Consider the following 15617-nt stretch of genomic DNA (forward strand, 5'->3'; position numbering starts at 1 on the left):
ATTTGCAAGAGCGTCAATAAGTGTCCGTACTCTTGGCGCCCGTTGTGATCAATAATCCCGCTGATGCGATTGGGTCCTTAGCGCTTGATAAGTGGCGGGTGGTCGGCGGGCAAGATACTGCGGGGGTGCAGCAGAGGCTAGCCCCACCGGAGCAGTATGACGCATGCGACGGGCGAAGAGCATGTGGATCCTCTGGCCGGCGTCGAGAGCTTCCTGGAGCGGCCGAGGGGCGCCACATGCTCCGCACGCCAGACGGTTGCGGCGGGACTAGACGAGTGGAGGAGAAAAGGCAGGTCGGACTGAATTTCCACATGTGCCGCTGGCGTAGAAGCTGCTGACGAGGTGCTTAGGCTCGCATCCTTTGGGAAGGTGGCGCGCCCATCGCAGGCGCCGAAGAGGGAAAATGTCCCCGCACCTTCCCCAGACTTACTCGCGTTTCCCCACAATCTCAGCCCCGGACTGACGCACATACTCCCGCCGCAGAGGTGCGGGATCCAGATTGCGTCCAGGTGTGCAGAAGAGGAAGATCCGAGTTGTGGAGGCTCTTGCGGTCTCGGCGCCGAACATGGTGGGGATGGAAGGTGGAGGGGCTGCCTCTTCCAGCAACCGCCAAAGCGGAAAGTCAGCCCCGGTCGCCCTTTTCTATATCAACGTCCAGCAGGCCGCTCAGCGCACCTCATGCACTTCTCATGGCATATTGCCTTTGACTTCCCTACCCTTGCGCTCCGTCCCCTCCACCGCACCTGTCTTCGTTCTGCTTTTCCTTGACGATACCCGCCCACCATGGCACACATCCTTTCCAATCCTGCCTTTCAGGAGACTCTGAAGGAGCTCTCCAAAGCCGCAACGCCGCAGAACTATGCCGACGTTGCCGCCCTCGGCGTCATTGCTCTCGGCTCTGCCGGCTACGTCCTGCGCAATTACACCTGGGACAAGCCCGACCCCTACGACTACATCTGGTACGAGCGGCCGCAGCTGAAGAACGGCGGTGTGCTCAACGCCAACAAGGAGACGCGCAACATCGCCCAGAAGCTTGAGGAGACCAACAGAGATCTCGTCATCTTCTGGGGCTCGCAATCCGGCACCGCCGAGGGCTTCGCCAACCGCCTTGCCCGCGAATGCCATCTCCGCTTCGGCCTGGAGACCATGGCCGCTGACTTGTCCGACTTTGACGCCGAGACCATCGCGCTCATTCCCGAGTCTAAGCTTGCCATCTTCATCTGTTCAACCTTTGGCGAGGGTGACCCCAGCGACAACACCGCCGGTCTGTGGGACTACCTACTCAAGAGCAAGGATGTCTCACTCAAGAACTTGCGTTACTTTGCCTTTGGTCTCGGAAACAGCAACTACAAGTACTACAACCGCGTCATCGACGTCGTTGTCGAGCAGCTCGACAAGTTCGGCGCGCGCCCGATGCTGCCCGTTGGCAGGGCAGACGATGCAGAGGGTGGCACCGAGGAAGACTTCATGGCCTGGAAGGACGAGCTGTTCGCCGTCTTCAAGAACGAGCTCAAGCTTGAGGAGCGTGAGATCAAGTACGAGCCCACGCTCTCCACCGTCGAAGACGAGTCTCTCGAGCCGATCGATCTCCACCACGGCGAACCCGTCCACCCCCGGGACAACCCTAAGGCAGCCGCAGCTTGCTCTCCGATCAAGCCCCTGACCATCCAGAACCCCCGCGAGCTGTTCCACACCAAGGACCGCAACTGCGTGCACATGGAGCTCGATCTTTCCGACCACGTCGAGGTCAAATACAAGACGGGTGACCACCTTGCCGTCTGGCCCACCAACCCCGACGCCGAAGTCGACCGCCTCCTCGCCGCTCTCGGTCTGACCTCCCGTGCCGATGTCCCCATCTCTATCAAGTCCCTGGACTCAACCCTCAAGGTCAAGGTGCCGACGCCCACCACCACCACGGCCCTCTTCCGCTACTACCTCGAGATATGTGCCCCGGTCTCCCGCGACACCATCCTCTCGCTCTCGCCCTTTGCGCCCACGCCAGCCGCGAAGTCCTTCCTGCTGTCGCTGGGGAAGGACAAGACAGCATACGCGCAGTACCTCTCACGCACGCACCTCAATCTTGGCCGACTTCTCGCGCTGGCCAGTCCCGATCAAACATGGACGTCGCTGCCGCTGTCCTACGTGATCGAGACGCTGCCCCGCCTGCAGCCGCGCTACTACAGCATCTCCTCCTCATCAGTCATCTCGCCGCGCCACCCCAGCATCACCGCGCTTGTCAGCACCACGCCTCTGGCTGCAGCCGACGACAACACCGTCATCCCCGGCCTCACTTCCAACTACCTCCTCGCGCACGCCCACCACCACCCCACCAACCCCGCCAAGGACTCGACCCACCCCAACATGAACGGCCTCACCTACCCCCTTGCCGGGCCCGCCAACGATGACACGGCGGCGTCGGCGCCCAAGCTCTACGCTCACGTGCGCAAGTCCAAGTTCAAGCTCCCCGCCGCGGGGACGACGCCCCTCATCATGGTGGCCGCGGGCACCGGCCTCGCGCCCTTCCGCGGCTTCGTCGCCGAGCGCGCGCGGCTGCACTCAATGGGCAAGGACGTCGGCAAGATGGTGCTCTTCTTCGGCTGCCGCCGCGCCGCCGAGGACTACATCTACCGCGACGAGCTCGAGGAGTGGGAGCGCGCGCTCGGCGGCAGGCTGCAGATCGTCACGGCCTTCAGCCGGGAAGACGGCGAGCCGAGGCGGTACGTGCAGGACCGGGTGGACGAGCGGATGCAGGAGGTGCTTGGGTTGTTGGAGGAGGGGGCCAACTTTTATGTCTGCGGCAGGGCGAGTATGGCGAGAGAGGTTGGACGGAGGGTTGGTGAGGGAATGAAGAGGAAGGAGGATGGATGGGGTGAGGAGCGCGTGAAGGAGTGGAGTGAGGGTTTGAAGAGGAGGGGTAAGTGGTTGGAGGATGTTTGGGGTTGAAAGTTAGCTCCGGTTCATTCGGATGAAGGAAGATGTGATTGAGAGCTCAGGCGTTTTGGTAGACCTAAAGACGGCGTTCATGTCCTTTTTTCAAATTTCATTGCTCATTAGATTCCCTCATAATCCATCAATCATCGTCTCCAACCCACAACGGTTAAATATACACGTGAGTCCCCTCCCCAAGAAAGACGTGGAAAGTTCCGCTCTTACAAACCCAGCGGGTTATCCCCCGTCTGCTTCTTGCCACCGAACGGCTCCTTGTCGGCCTGCGCCTGCTTGCCAAAGTCCTCGGCGCGCTTGTCGCCGCCCATGAGCTGCGAGCGCTCCTGCCTCTCGCCCGTCATCGGGTCCAGCACCGGCTTCGTGAGGCCGCCGACGGTGCCCGTCACCGGCTTCGTCACCGTGCCCACGACGGCGCCCACCGGCGACAGCACCTTGCCCAGCCCGGCGCCGACCGGGTCGAGGCCCTTGGAGAGGATGCCTACACGAATCATGTCAGTCACGTCATTGGCGTAGGAGAGGGCGGCGGCGGCGCTGTGCGTTGTTGTGAGGAGACAAATGCGGGGGGGAAAGCTGGGAGATGGACAAAAGACATACCGCTAGGCTGGTTGCCTTCCTCCTCGTTCGAGTTGTTGACGTTGGACATTGTGATGTGGTGGTGGTGATGTTCTTGCTTGTTTGTTTGTTTCTGCTCGATGCACAGTTTCACCCCGGAGAGAAAAGTGAAAATAGTAGTAGTGTTTTTCGGTGGGAGGTTTCACAGGTTTGGAGAGTTGATCAGTTTTGGGAGGAGGGAGGGGGAGGGGCAGGTCCTCAGCTGGTTCTAAAATATCCTACAGGCTGACATGGATGTCGTCCTTGTTCTACATAGCCCGGGTTGCGCGCTTGCGTCAAGCTCCGCGCATAACGTTTTTGTGCAAGTGGACAGGGGGCCGGGGCAGCTCCATGGGCCAGGCGGGGCGGATGTCGTCGGCCGCAGCAGCCGATGATGTCATGGCGGTACGCAGCCCGAAACAGGGAAGGCCGAGGTCGCACAACCCTACGTGACCACCAAAGCGCTGCGTCTGAGTTAGTTGATTGGTGAATATGTGACTCCAGGGCGTGGCTGCTGGGAGGCCTACCCTTCGCTACCACATCAAGCAGCAACTCATGTCCAACTTGATCCTTGGGGCGATACCTCATCTTGCAGACAGCTCTGAGCCGCACCATCTTCCAAGATTCGAGCGTGCGACTCGGCAGATTCGGTGGCTCCAAACGTCACTGCGAGAGCAGAGTGCATTGTTTGTGACCTGACATTCTTTTCGTGTCTGCGCCCGCCAAAAACTGCTGTAGTCGTCCGGGCTTGTTCGAACGGAATCATTACCCAATCCATGCTCACATGCCAATGACCCATCGCCATCCCATATGCACAAAAAGCCCACCGTCGTCAAGAGAGATATACACCGCACACAAAATGAAAGAAACTAACAATAAAGAAATGGGCGAAACGTAACGTCAACGAGTCGCAGTAGCCGCGCCATCCAGTCTCATCCATGCGAGACCTTGCACACCAACAATCGGTTCCTCCCCAGTTCATACACCTTCTTCCATCCCAACGTTTCGCCACCATGCTGCCTTTAGGCCTTCATTGACCATGCTCTCAGCATCGCCGACCTGGCGTCTCTCGTTGATTTCCCAACTCATGGTATTGTCTACCTTGAGACGCTTCACGCGGCTCGCCATGGCGATCGCTGTACTCTTCGCGCTTATCGACTGTCCTGACTGCCGCGTCAATCCTTGGAGCATGGTTCTCTGGTTTCTAGTGCCTCTCCGCGCGCTACTTTCCCATTCGCTCCTCATGACTGGCAACTGTCATTGTAAAGGCTCCGATGACGACGAGAGTCTGTTAAGATGCAGGTACACGTCCGTTCCGTATCTGAACAATGTTAGTCAGAGGTTTGTCCAATGCCTTTTGTGGCTTGTTGAGGAGTACTCACCCCTCCATGCTGATCAGCTTCAGGTCACCGCCAAAGTACCGCGCGTAGAGTCTACTGATGGGCAAACCGTATCCAAAACCAGCCATCGGTGCCTTGAAGTCGCTCTTGTTGAAGTCCGGATCCAAGTTGGGAGTCTGGTCTACCGTGGTGTACATGTACGTCCAAACAAGCGGAATCGCGCTGCGCGGAATCCCGCCTCCCTCGTCGGAGATCTTGATCGTGATGTCTTCTTTACCCTCTGCCACAATGACCTTCGTCACAGGAAACTCCTCCTTGTCTTGGCCGTGTCTCTCAACGACGGCGCGCAGGGAGTTCTTCAAGGTTTCGAAGAGCATGTGCGACAAGTGGCCCGGGACGTACATGAAGTGGATGTTCGGATCGCAGATGAGCTGGATTTTCGGAGCGTCGAATAGACCGTAATGATCCTCGCAAACGAATCGCGCGTTCTCAATGGCTTCCATGGCCAGTTCGCGTACATTCGTCTTTGTGCAGATGATACCGACATAGTTGGGGTCGCTCCGTTGCCGCTGGTCCGTTAACGCAATGTGTTGTCCGATGAGCATACGAATACCAATACGGGACATGTAAAACCGGTCGAGGAAGGCTTGGACGTTGTGATCAATTTGCATCCGCTGTTGTTTCCGTTTCCATTCGAGGATACCCTGGGCTTTTTTCACATGTCAGCCAAGCAACACCTGCAGCGACTAGTCGCACAAACATACCCACAGTAGTCACCACGCTGTCGTGGCGACGCTTGATCTTCTCCAGTGTCTGAGCGAATTTGAGGTTGTACTGGTGCAGCTCAGGCGGCCATTCCTGCCCATCATCCGCCGCGACGTAGTATCTCTTCGACGCAGCCACTTTGCTCTGGCCGTTTCCATTGCCGTTCTCCTCCAAGCCCCTCGGCTCGGAGCGGTATTGGCCTTTGGTGATGCTGGGGTTTGGGGTGGTCTGACTGAGGATTCTCGACTCCTTGCTGGCCTTCTTGGCAGGCTTCAAGAGGCGTTCGCGCACCTCTTGCGACAGCTTTGGCCGGGGAAGGGTGACAAGCTCCTAATCATACCACCGGCGTCAGAAGGTCCGAAGAGCAGTGGATTCGAGGCCTCGGTACATACCTCGAAAGATTGGGCGTACCAGTCTTGCACGCGCTTGATTGAGGGCATATCATTCAATCCGTCCGGCAGTTCCTCCAGTTCCTGCACGCGGTGGGCAAGTCGAATGGGGAGCTCTTCGGAAAGGAACTGGGACGCGCGGAACAGTGTTCCTGGGGTAATGTTATTAGTGTAGCCCTTGAAATCGGTCCGGAGGGCTGTCTGTATACCGGTCGAGGGACGCTCGCCGAACTGGACCATCTGGCGCAAGCTGACTCCGGTGGCGGGGAAGCCAGCATAGTGCCGGATGGTGTTCATGAGCTCAGCCGTCTTCTTCCAACTCATGGCGGGAGTAGCTGCGCGGCCTCGCAGCGCGCGGGATGGGGTTCAATGCGTATACTGCGCGCGCCAGCGTGGTGTAGTAGGCCGGTGGTGACGGCAAGTCTGTGGTTCTCCGGCAGCGCGCGCTGGTCCCCGCGACTAGGAGCTCTCGGGGAGAGACCGAGGTATGGGCGAGCACAGGGCCGGGCTGCACGACGGCGGGGCTGGGGCACGCTGGCTGGATCCAGGGGTTCGAGCACGGCGCAAGCGACAGCACAGTGCGGACTGGTGGTGTTCAGGAGAGCGCAAGCTGGAGAGGCCTGCGAGCGGGAGACGCGGGCGTGTGGATGGGAGTCATCGGCTGCTTTTTCTGGAGCTTAGAGAAGCCGCCGAGGCGAGCGAAGCGCAGACCCCAGACGTCGCTCCCGTCTGCCCGCATCGCCTTCCCCGCCTTAGCAGCCCCAAGCCAAAACCCAACTCTCGCACCGGTGTCTTCACGTGCCACTCCGCCGTGCAAACTGCTCGGGTTTCAGTGCCCAGCTGACGCGATGCAGCGTGGGATCTCTTGACCGCTCAGGCCGACACGCGCGCCGCCAGCGCTGGTGGAGCAGCGCAATGGCTGCTACTGCTGCTTACAAGTCCTGCACGCGTGCTTCCCTCGGCATGCAATTGCTACTCGGGTCCGCTCGGGTTGAGGGAGCAAGACGGAAGCGGTAGCCATACGCGTGCTGCCTTCCGAGTATTTCCTCTGCTGGCGAGCGCCTCCAGAAGTCAGGAGCCCTGCGAAGGGACTCGCTACCCATTAGCCCGAGCCTCAGTCTGCGCAGGGAAAGAGAGCGTGTGCGCTGCGGCAGTTTTGCCGCACACCGTAGGGAAAATGCCGCGCAGCTAAAGCCGCCTGGCTGTTCAAGCAGGGCGCGCGCAATGAGCCGCATTGCGTCAAAGGATACGTGCGGACGATCATATGGCGACGGCAACTGCATGGCTCGGCTGGACGGCTATTGATGTTGTGGCATGTGTAAATTTTCCTAGCACCCGTGTGCGCTTCTGGAAAGCGCCCCCGAAGCAGCTCTGACGAAACCATTGCCCAAGTTTTAGCGTCCGCACATGGCGTCTTCTGCGGGTACTCGCTCTGCAGAGATCTGCGTCCACTCACAACCCTCCCACGCTCCATGAAGCGCCCGTGCAACACGCTCCTTCAGACTTGCGCAGCCAAGTGATAATGCCCAGCCACCAAGACCTCTCTGCGACAGACCATCCCCACCGTCTGTTATCACCATGAAACCTCAGGCCCAACACCACGCTTAACCCCTCTACTCTCTCTTCACCAGATAGCCCGTACAGTACGGCAGCACGCTCCACGTCGCCAAGCTCTTCAGCTCCACCTTCGACCATCCATCCTTTCCCCCAGCGTTCAGTAGAACCTCCTTCATGTCTCGTTTGATGCTGCAGCCAACAAAGAAATTCCATCCGGCCCACTCATACACGGTCTGCAGCACCCTCGAGGCAAAGCTGCCCCCCGCCTCCTGCCAAGGATTCACGACGTGCTCGTGCACGACCATCCTTCCCCCAGGCTTCAGCAGCTTGTACAATCCCTTGACCGTCTCTTCCGGCCGCGGCACGCCGCACAGCACCCTGATGCAGCAGATCTCGTCGAAGATGCCCTCCGACCCGTTCTTAAACAGGCCCGCGTCCGCTAGTGCCGGGATGAGGCTCTCTGGCTGTGCACCCGCGTGCAGCACTGTGTATTTATCCCCAAGGCCTGCCTTCTTGGCGTTGGCCCTCAGCTTGCCGTGCAGCATGTCCGCCGGCTCGGCGCCGTAGACGCGTGTGAGATGCGAAGGCGTGAAGTGCACGGCCTGGTCTGCAAGAGAGTGAATCGCTCACGTCAGAGGGTGAATGGAGGGAGAGCAGATTTCCTTACCACCGCTACCGGGCCCAACGTCAAGGACGGTGCCACGGACGGAGCGAAGGAGGACTACGGCGTCGTCAGCCATGCCTTCGGACATGAACTCGCCTGTTGAATAATACAGTCAGCGGCCGGACCCTGACAATCAGTTGCGGTTCGTTTGCGTCACCATATGCCATCCAGAAGCGAGAGAAGGCGCGGTCGCGCAGCTTCGAGAATTGGAGAAGGACGCCAGGCTCATGCTGGACGATGACCGTGTCAATGATGGTCAGGGCGAACTCTTTAATGCGACAGAGTCAGTTAAGATAAACAATACGGCAGTTGATACGGTAGAGCGAACGGTACAATCCCAGGGCAATGGTGTAAGCTGGCATAAAGGTGCGTAGCAGCTTCTCTTTGGGGGTGGTTCGGTCCATTGCAGCAATGTCTTGGTGAGATGCGAGATCCGGTACCAATTCGACATTTAAAGCAGTATCTCGGGGAACATTTCGGATACTTATACTGCTCCGGGCGACGCGTTGCGGGTTCGTGGGGCGCTAGCTTCTGCTCTGCGGACATTAGTCATGGCCCCAGGCGGCTACCCGATGATAGCACCACGAAGGGTCTTTGGAGTGGACCCTGGTGCGGAGCGGAGCAGAGGAGCGGAACAGCCGAGCGGAAGGAGCTCGCATCTCTGACCTCCAACACCACCATTCTTGTTCATCCTAAGCCTTGCACATTTGCAGAAGCGCACACCCGGCTGACTCATCCGCGGCTTGCCCTTCATCACAGCCGGGGCAGCAACAGCTGACATGAGCGAAAGCAGGGTTCATTCCAGGCAGCCATCCTATCAGCAGTGGCGACAAGGCCAATGTTTCGCCTTTTTGCCCTTTTTTGCCGCCGGAACCAACATCATGTTGCACGCTGCGGGCCTGGATTCGCCAACCACCATAGATGGCGCGTTCAGGCAGCACTGATCGGCTTCCTCTTCCCCTCCTTTGCTCGAGCTAAGCCATGCTTCTGTGCGCCAAGTATCCGTCACAATCGTGATACGGCAAAGTCAGCTTCCCCACGTGTATATCAAGTGCTTAGTAACCCATACTGTGGCAGACCAGCTCTGAACAATGGTCATTTCAACTTCTCTTGCTTGCGTCAGCACTGTCCGGCTTGAGACTGATATCTATCTGCTGACTGACCGGCTCATTTGACATACAGACTTCTTGGGTGAGTGCACTTCAATTGCATTCCTGCCGCTGAGTTGAATCATGGAATTTTCTGATTGCTAAGATGGACCAGATGACGCCAAAGGCCTATTCGTACCTGTTTTGACGCATCGGAAAAGCTCGTATTGAGAACCATACACGCGGCATACTTCCCCGCACACTTGTCAGCTTGCGCACGCTGTTGGCAGAAGATACTGTTATCTCTGCAGACCGGTCTGCCTTTTCTGATCACTTTCGTCGACCCGGCCACCCCCGTCACCCGCAGCAGGGATTATAAACCCCTCGTACCCTGGTCCATGTGGCACTAGGCTCAACGGCGCCCTTTAATCCTTGTTCTTGAGTCTTTCGGTCCACGCAAGGCTCTACAACCAATAAAAACGAGCTATCTTCCAGCCAACGGCTCCATCTCACGGGCCAGGAATATGCTCATGGATCCATTCCAGCCCCCACTTCAGTCCCTTCACCGGAACCCAAGTACTCCATCTGTGCTGCAGTTGGACGAATCGCATCCTCAGCAGACGCCACGATCCTCATCCTTTCAGGACAACATTCTCAATGGCACTGCCTTAGCTTCACCAATGTTCCATCGTGCTGGAAACCTTCTATCTGCTTCAGCGTTACCAGAATCTCGCACGTACGAGCCTCCCTCTTGTGGGGACCACTACGGCTGCTCTTCCCTCGATTGGTCAATTTTTGATGGTGTGGACTTGACCACGCCACCAGCCGTCGCGACTTCTCGAAGCACTCATCCAAAACCATCAAATTTCCAATTTCGCTCCGCTTCGGACACCGCTAAGCTTGATTTCATGCCTAGCAGCTCTTGCGAAAGCTCTTTCTCACACGCAAGCCTCGAGGGAGTCATCACGTCCATCGATGTGAAGGCAGCAGATCTCTGCCATCGCTGGCTCTCGAACTTCTCTCCTTGCTGGCCGGAGGAGAAAGACTTTGCGGCCTTGGAGCAGCTTACCGGCGAGCCCGTCACTAGGATCAAAACCTGGTTTGGCCAACGACTGTCCCAACTCGCCCCGTTCCCACCATCTTCCTCCTTCTCAAGCACGAGCAGTCAACACGTACAGCTCGTCTCTCCTCCATCGTCATCACCACCGACTCCTTCCCGCTCTTTGCCAACCATAGAAGCATGCACCTCCCGGAACATTACCCCTCCGAACAATCATCATCACACTCGGACCTTCAAACCGCAGACCCGCCCCTGCACACCCACTACCTCTCCGGAACGCCTCCACACCCGAGACTCATCGCGTCCCTTCCAGTGCACGCGCGCTTGCGGCTGTTTCTTCCCACGCAAAGGTGAATGGATCAAACATGAGCAAAAAAGCCGCCCGCAGCGCGTCTGGTTATGTACTGTCGACGCCACCATCATACTCCCTTTTGCTTCCGTGGAAGAAACATGCGGCCAGCGTCGCCTCTGTACCTCATGCGGCGAGCCCGATCCCCCCAGCTCGCACCTCGTCGCCAAGCACTGGGAAGACGAGGGTGATGGGAAGACGTGGTGCAGGAGGCAGTTCAGGCGAAAGGACCATCTTATCGTTCACTTGCGGACCGTGCATGGAATGGAAGATGCAGAACTGAGGTATTACGGGGCTGTCGGCGAGCTGAAAGTCGGGGAGGAGCTGGAGGGATGGTACCGCTGGTGCGGATTTTGTCAGAGGGAGGGCTGCTTTAAGGGCTGGGGGGAGAGGATGGATCACTTGGGTCGGCACTTCAAGAAGGAGGGGCGGACGATGGGAGATTGGCGTGGTCTTTCGGGGCACAGTGGTGATGGGGGCTGAGGGACCCTTCTGCAAAAAATTGGTACAGATTTTTTGAACGCGCAATGATTTTTACATATCTACAGCAGCCATCGGGATGCTCGCCTAGACCAAGCTTGATCGTCGTTCTAGCTTCTATGACTATGATCTGGCGAAGCGCTCTTCACCGAGGTCTTCCAAAGCAACACTGACGCTCCATTTGGGCAACGGAAAGCAAATCTCATGGAAGTTCCCATGGACGGAAGTGCTTACGACGCACGACAATGCCTGCGAGAAAGACAAGAACCACCGTAGCTTCCTGGCTCAAGGAGAGGAGATGTATGTCAGTTTTGGTAGCAAACAGCTAGCCACCCTTAGGGGACGCGGCCTTCATTCGTTGGCAATGTAATATCGAAATGTGTGCAGAGGCCTTCCGCCTGCAACCTCAATTCGCGCCTCTTCTCAAGCAAGTCATCGGTTTCCTTCTCCAGATTCTCGCACACGCCATTAATTCGCTTCCCCAAATTCTCATGGATTCCTCGGGCTTTCTCTCCCATGTATTCGAAGCTGGGGCTTACATTGTCGAAACTGGCTTTGACTTGCTGGAGTTGGAAATAGTTGTGGATGAGGATGACAAATTGCCCAACTCTCCGATAGAAAGTGTCAAGAAGGATGCGAGAACCCATTGCTACTTTTGGCAACTCGGATCCTGAGATGAAATCAGCGATCAAGAAACCTCTAAACGTAGTGGGTGCTCACTGGGTACTATTGCCATGGTGGGTGGTGCAGACGTGAAGGTGTAGGTTGTCGTAGCAGAGTTGAATTAGGTAAACGTTGCAGAGTTGGGTTTTTATGGACGGTAGTACCGACGGCGCAGTGCCTTCAGAGGTGACCCTGCAAAACCGGCCTTTGGGAAGGGACCGGAACTGGGTGTCCACGGGGTCGTCAGACCCTATGTTCCCATGCCATACACACAACGAAACCAAGGTTGAGCAATTTACTGTATGCGAGACAAGCTTTGCCGGCTTGTGTTGAGATCAGGACCGAGGTTTGACAAAACGGGATTCAAGGCTCAGCTCATCAATCGATCGATTCCACTATATGTACGTGCGCATTGCGCTGAATGATAGAACATCCAAACTCGGGCCAACAGAGTCCTCAATACTTTTCATGGACATTTCCAGTTCACTGCCAAAAGCGATGGGCTTACGAGGTGCCGGAGCAGCCGACGAAGTTGTTGCCGCTGGCACCGGTGTGGGTGATGGCACCGGCATACCCGCAAGAGGTGCTGATGACAACACGGTCGGCGCCGGGAGAACCTGCGACGGAAGATGTCAGAGAGGAAGAGGATGGAATGCTAGCGGGTACATACCACCAGTGTAGACACCGCTCTTCAAAAGCGGGAATTCCTGGTACGGGCCGCTGACGGCGAAGTCGAAACCCCTACGTTGTTCGTCAGAATGCATGGCACACTTCACGATTAGGGATGGGAACTCACTCGTAGTTGTTGTAGGTGTGAGGGTAGGTGGAGCTGCCGGCGGTGTCGTCGGCCTGGTAGTAGTCGCAGGCGGCGTTGGCGGCGGCGCGAACCTGGGCAGCGGTGTACGAGGTGGAGCCGCAGGTGGTGGCGGACTGGCGGACCTCGAGGGGCTTGGGCTCAGACTTCTCGATGGGGCTGGCAATGGCAAGGCCCAGAAGCGAAGCCAGGGGAATGAGGGACTGGAAGCATGGTTAGGGTGGCTGTGGCACGGAAGGATGGCGGGAGGGCGGACCTTGAGGACAAGCATTGTGGCTGATTTGGCAGACGACTGGCTACGAATGAAGGTGAATTGGCTGGCTGGTGGAGGAGACTGCGAGATTTCGGGGTTGATTTATAGACGGAGGCTCTTTGATGGCAGACCTGGGGTAGGAGAGCTCCGAGACGGCCCCACGCGATGCTATCTCATGGCCGGAGCGAAGTCGGTGAATAAGCGATACGAAGATACACAGGTGGGTGCCCTAAGACTGGGCCAAGTCTGCATGACTTCAGTAGCGCCGGAGGAGACATGAATGTGGTAGTTGTGGAACAATAGTGGCCTTTAAACAAAGGCGGCAGGTGGCGGCCTCCAGACATGCCATTGGCTCCGGGAAATAAAACTAGGAGCGCAAGGCGAAGTATACGGAAGTTGGATCATGCAGCAGAGGCATGGCAGGCTGGGGATGGGCCTGATGGGCAGGGCACCTGCTGTTCGCAGCCGCGGGGCCATGCAGGGCCGGGGCGCGCAGTCAGCATTTGCAGGCTGCTTGTTCTCGAAGCGCGTTTCCTGGGACCAGTCAAACACGAGAAGGGCAGGGTGTCGAGGTCTGGGGCGGGTCGGATCGGCAGAGGCGGAACGGGTAGCTTGGCCGAAAACGGCAGGCGCTTGCTGTTTCACTTTCCGCAGCCGCCGCCAGCCCAGCTCGCGACCTCATCACCATCGACCATGTGCTAATCTATCTCGGCTGATTGGCGTCCCTCCGAGTTGCTATCACCTAAAACCCTCCTCCATGGCCTTCGAGCTGTCGGACCTCGCCTGGCTCGAGCTTGCAGCCAGCGCAATGTCCGGCCGCGACGTCATCTGACCGCCACCACGTCCCTCCAACGCGCCTGTCACCGACTCTTCCGCGGCACCCCCGCCTCGCGAACAGCTCACCAGCTTTTATCGCTTCCAATCTACTCCTCTCGGATCTTTCTCCTGCAATTGCCCCCTCACCGCAACCCATACCGCCCGCTGAGCCTGTCCACAATGGCCACCAACCCGAGCGATATCATCGCTGCCTTCGTCCCCGACGCCATCTCCGTTCAGGAAGCTGCCGAGAAGCTCGCCGCCCCTGCCCGGCAAGCCTTCGAGAAGGATGGCGACCTGGGCAAGACCGAGCATGAGCTGGAGAGGCTGTGGACCGCCGTCACCAGCGCCGCCGAGCAGACGCCGCACGGACAGCAGGATAAGCTGGTCGACATCGTGCGCGCCATCAAGGAGATGCCGCAGCCGACGCACGAGACCAAGAAGCTCGAGATCTGGGGCGAGGAGCAGCGCTGGGAGCAGCTGCCACTGTTCGGCGCCAAAGCCCGGGAGGGGCTTGACATCGGTACGGTTGTCGGCCTCTTTATCGCAAGATGAGCAGAGCGGCTTACGTGCAGTGGTGATGCAGCTTCAGACAAGCCCGACGACAGCTTCGTGAACCTCAACGCCTTCTACGCGCGCGTGACCGCCGCCAATGTCTGCGACCTCAGCCTCTACGCCATCTGGATCCTGCGCGCCGCCCTCGAAGATCCCGAGGAGGATGACATTGCGTCGGATACAAAGCCTGCAAGCCTAAAGGCTGCTTCCGTGTGGCTCATTTATGCCGCGGAAACGCTGTCGAAACTGAGCCAGGAGAAGAAGCAATTCGACGGGAAGATGGCGAAGCCGGGAAGGAGTCTGTCGATATTCAAGGATGCTCCGGGCTGGGGAGGCTTCTGCGAGGATCGGTGGGAGACTTGGGTTGACCGTCTCACCCCTTTGAACGAGGCAAGCATCGCAACTGACGCGAAGCCGTTGGTCGGCCAGGCACTGGAAGCGGCATCCAAAGTAACCAAGAGCAGTGCCTAGAGGCAAACTCAAGCGTGAAAGAAGCTTGTGAGAAGGACTGAACCGGGGGAAGAAAAATAAACCACAGCATAACTTCAGCTGATAGAAACGTTTGGCTGACATGTTTGATAGTATGTACAATGCAACGCTTAAACTGCCAATCTTGCACCGTGTACCTATCGTCATCACTGGAGATCACGAGTATCAGATCGCGACGGATCATCATATTTCTCCGCAATGAAACGTGAGTTTGGGAAGAGGGCGGGGCCTGCCTGAACGATCGACGCATGCCCAACAGGCGACAGGTCAGCTGCATGAAATGATGGGTAACGGCATCCGGCTTGCTAGCAACGTAAAAGGAAATTGTCAAGAGGCGCCGTCACCTCTCGTGTCCAGTTCGGGCAGCAGATCATCGCCAGTTTCATTTTGCTCGTCCACAGAAGGTTAGCCGAAGTTTGAGAAGCATCCACTTTCTGCTCTTCAACACCAGGCGGCGTCGACATGGTTAACAAGTGGTACGATTCACGAACCGCCGGTAGCAACTGCACGTACAGCCATAGGTCTCGAGTACAGAATATCCTTACCACAGGCATAAACCGTTTCCTCGTGTCTGCTAGCCAGGCCCCCAAGCTTATCAGAGGGACCCAGTCAATTCCCAGCTCCAATTTACCCTCTGGAGTTCCGGCACTAGGTTTTCCAGCCTAGATAGCACCATCACACGACCATTCATACGAGATCTCTCGATATGGAGATCTGTGTCCACAGCTTCATGTCTTGTCAAGTATTTGGCGAGGCTAGATCTCACATTGACGAACATACTATACCCCACAGTAATTC

The 15617-nt window shown here is 57.6% G+C and overlaps 6 protein-coding genes across 6 annotated transcripts; 2 read left to right on the top strand and 4 right to left on the bottom strand.

Moving 5' to 3' along the window:
- Positions 1-783: 783 nt before the first annotated feature.
- On the top strand, positions 784-2943 carry SLS55_004234 (uncharacterized protein; the record flags this gene model as incomplete). Its single annotated transcript, XM_066775693.1, has 1 exon — positions 784-2943. The coding sequence occupies one exon, from the start codon at positions 784-786 to the stop codon at positions 2941-2943; it is 2160 nt and encodes a 719-aa protein (XP_066633574.1).
- A 206-nt stretch (positions 2944-3149) lies between these two features.
- SLS55_004235 (uncharacterized protein) lies at positions 3150-3589 on the bottom strand (the record flags this gene model as incomplete). Its single annotated transcript, XM_066775694.1, has 2 exons — positions 3150-3424; positions 3541-3589. 2 exons carry the CDS (start codon positions 3587-3589, stop codon positions 3150-3152), a joined length of 324 nt encoding a protein of 107 aa, XP_066633575.1.
- Positions 3590-4794: 1205 nt separating this feature from the next.
- On the bottom strand, positions 4795-6355 carry PDK2 ([Pyruvate dehydrogenase (acetyl-transferring)] kinase isozyme 2; the record flags this gene model as incomplete). The annotated part of the gene is made up of 4 exons (XM_066775695.1): positions 4795-4858; positions 4920-5586; positions 5642-5972; positions 6035-6355. 4 exons carry the CDS (start codon positions 6353-6355, stop codon positions 4795-4797), a joined length of 1383 nt encoding a protein of 460 aa, XP_066633576.1.
- Positions 6356-7644: 1289 nt separating this feature from the next.
- Positions 7645-8656, bottom strand: SLS55_004237 (uncharacterized protein; the record flags this gene model as incomplete). Its single annotated transcript, XM_066775696.1, has 4 exons — positions 7645-8195; positions 8256-8348; positions 8410-8520; positions 8581-8656. The coding sequence occupies 4 exons, from the start codon at positions 8654-8656 to the stop codon at positions 7645-7647; spliced, it is 831 nt and encodes a 276-aa protein (XP_066633577.1).
- A 3740-nt stretch (positions 8657-12396) lies between these two features.
- On the bottom strand, positions 12397-12977 carry SLS55_004238 (uncharacterized protein; the record flags this gene model as incomplete). The annotated part of the gene is made up of 4 exons (XM_066775697.1): positions 12397-12509; positions 12563-12633; positions 12689-12909; positions 12963-12977. 4 exons carry the CDS (start codon positions 12975-12977, stop codon positions 12397-12399), a joined length of 420 nt encoding a protein of 139 aa, XP_066633578.1.
- A 978-nt stretch (positions 12978-13955) lies between these two features.
- On the top strand, positions 13956-14801 carry SLS55_004239 (uncharacterized protein; the record flags this gene model as incomplete). The annotated part of the gene is made up of 2 exons (XM_066775698.1): positions 13956-14298; positions 14362-14801. The coding sequence occupies 2 exons, from the start codon at positions 13956-13958 to the stop codon at positions 14799-14801; spliced, it is 783 nt and encodes a 260-aa protein (XP_066633579.1).
- Positions 14802-15617: the final 816 nt, after the last annotated feature.

The sequence above is a fragment of the Diplodia seriata genome, assembly GCF_021436955.1.
Source record: "Diplodia seriata strain FDS-637 chromosome Unknown scaffold_4, whole genome shotgun sequence".
NCBI lineage: Eukaryota > Fungi > Ascomycota > Dothideomycetes > Botryosphaeriales > Botryosphaeriaceae > Diplodia > Diplodia seriata.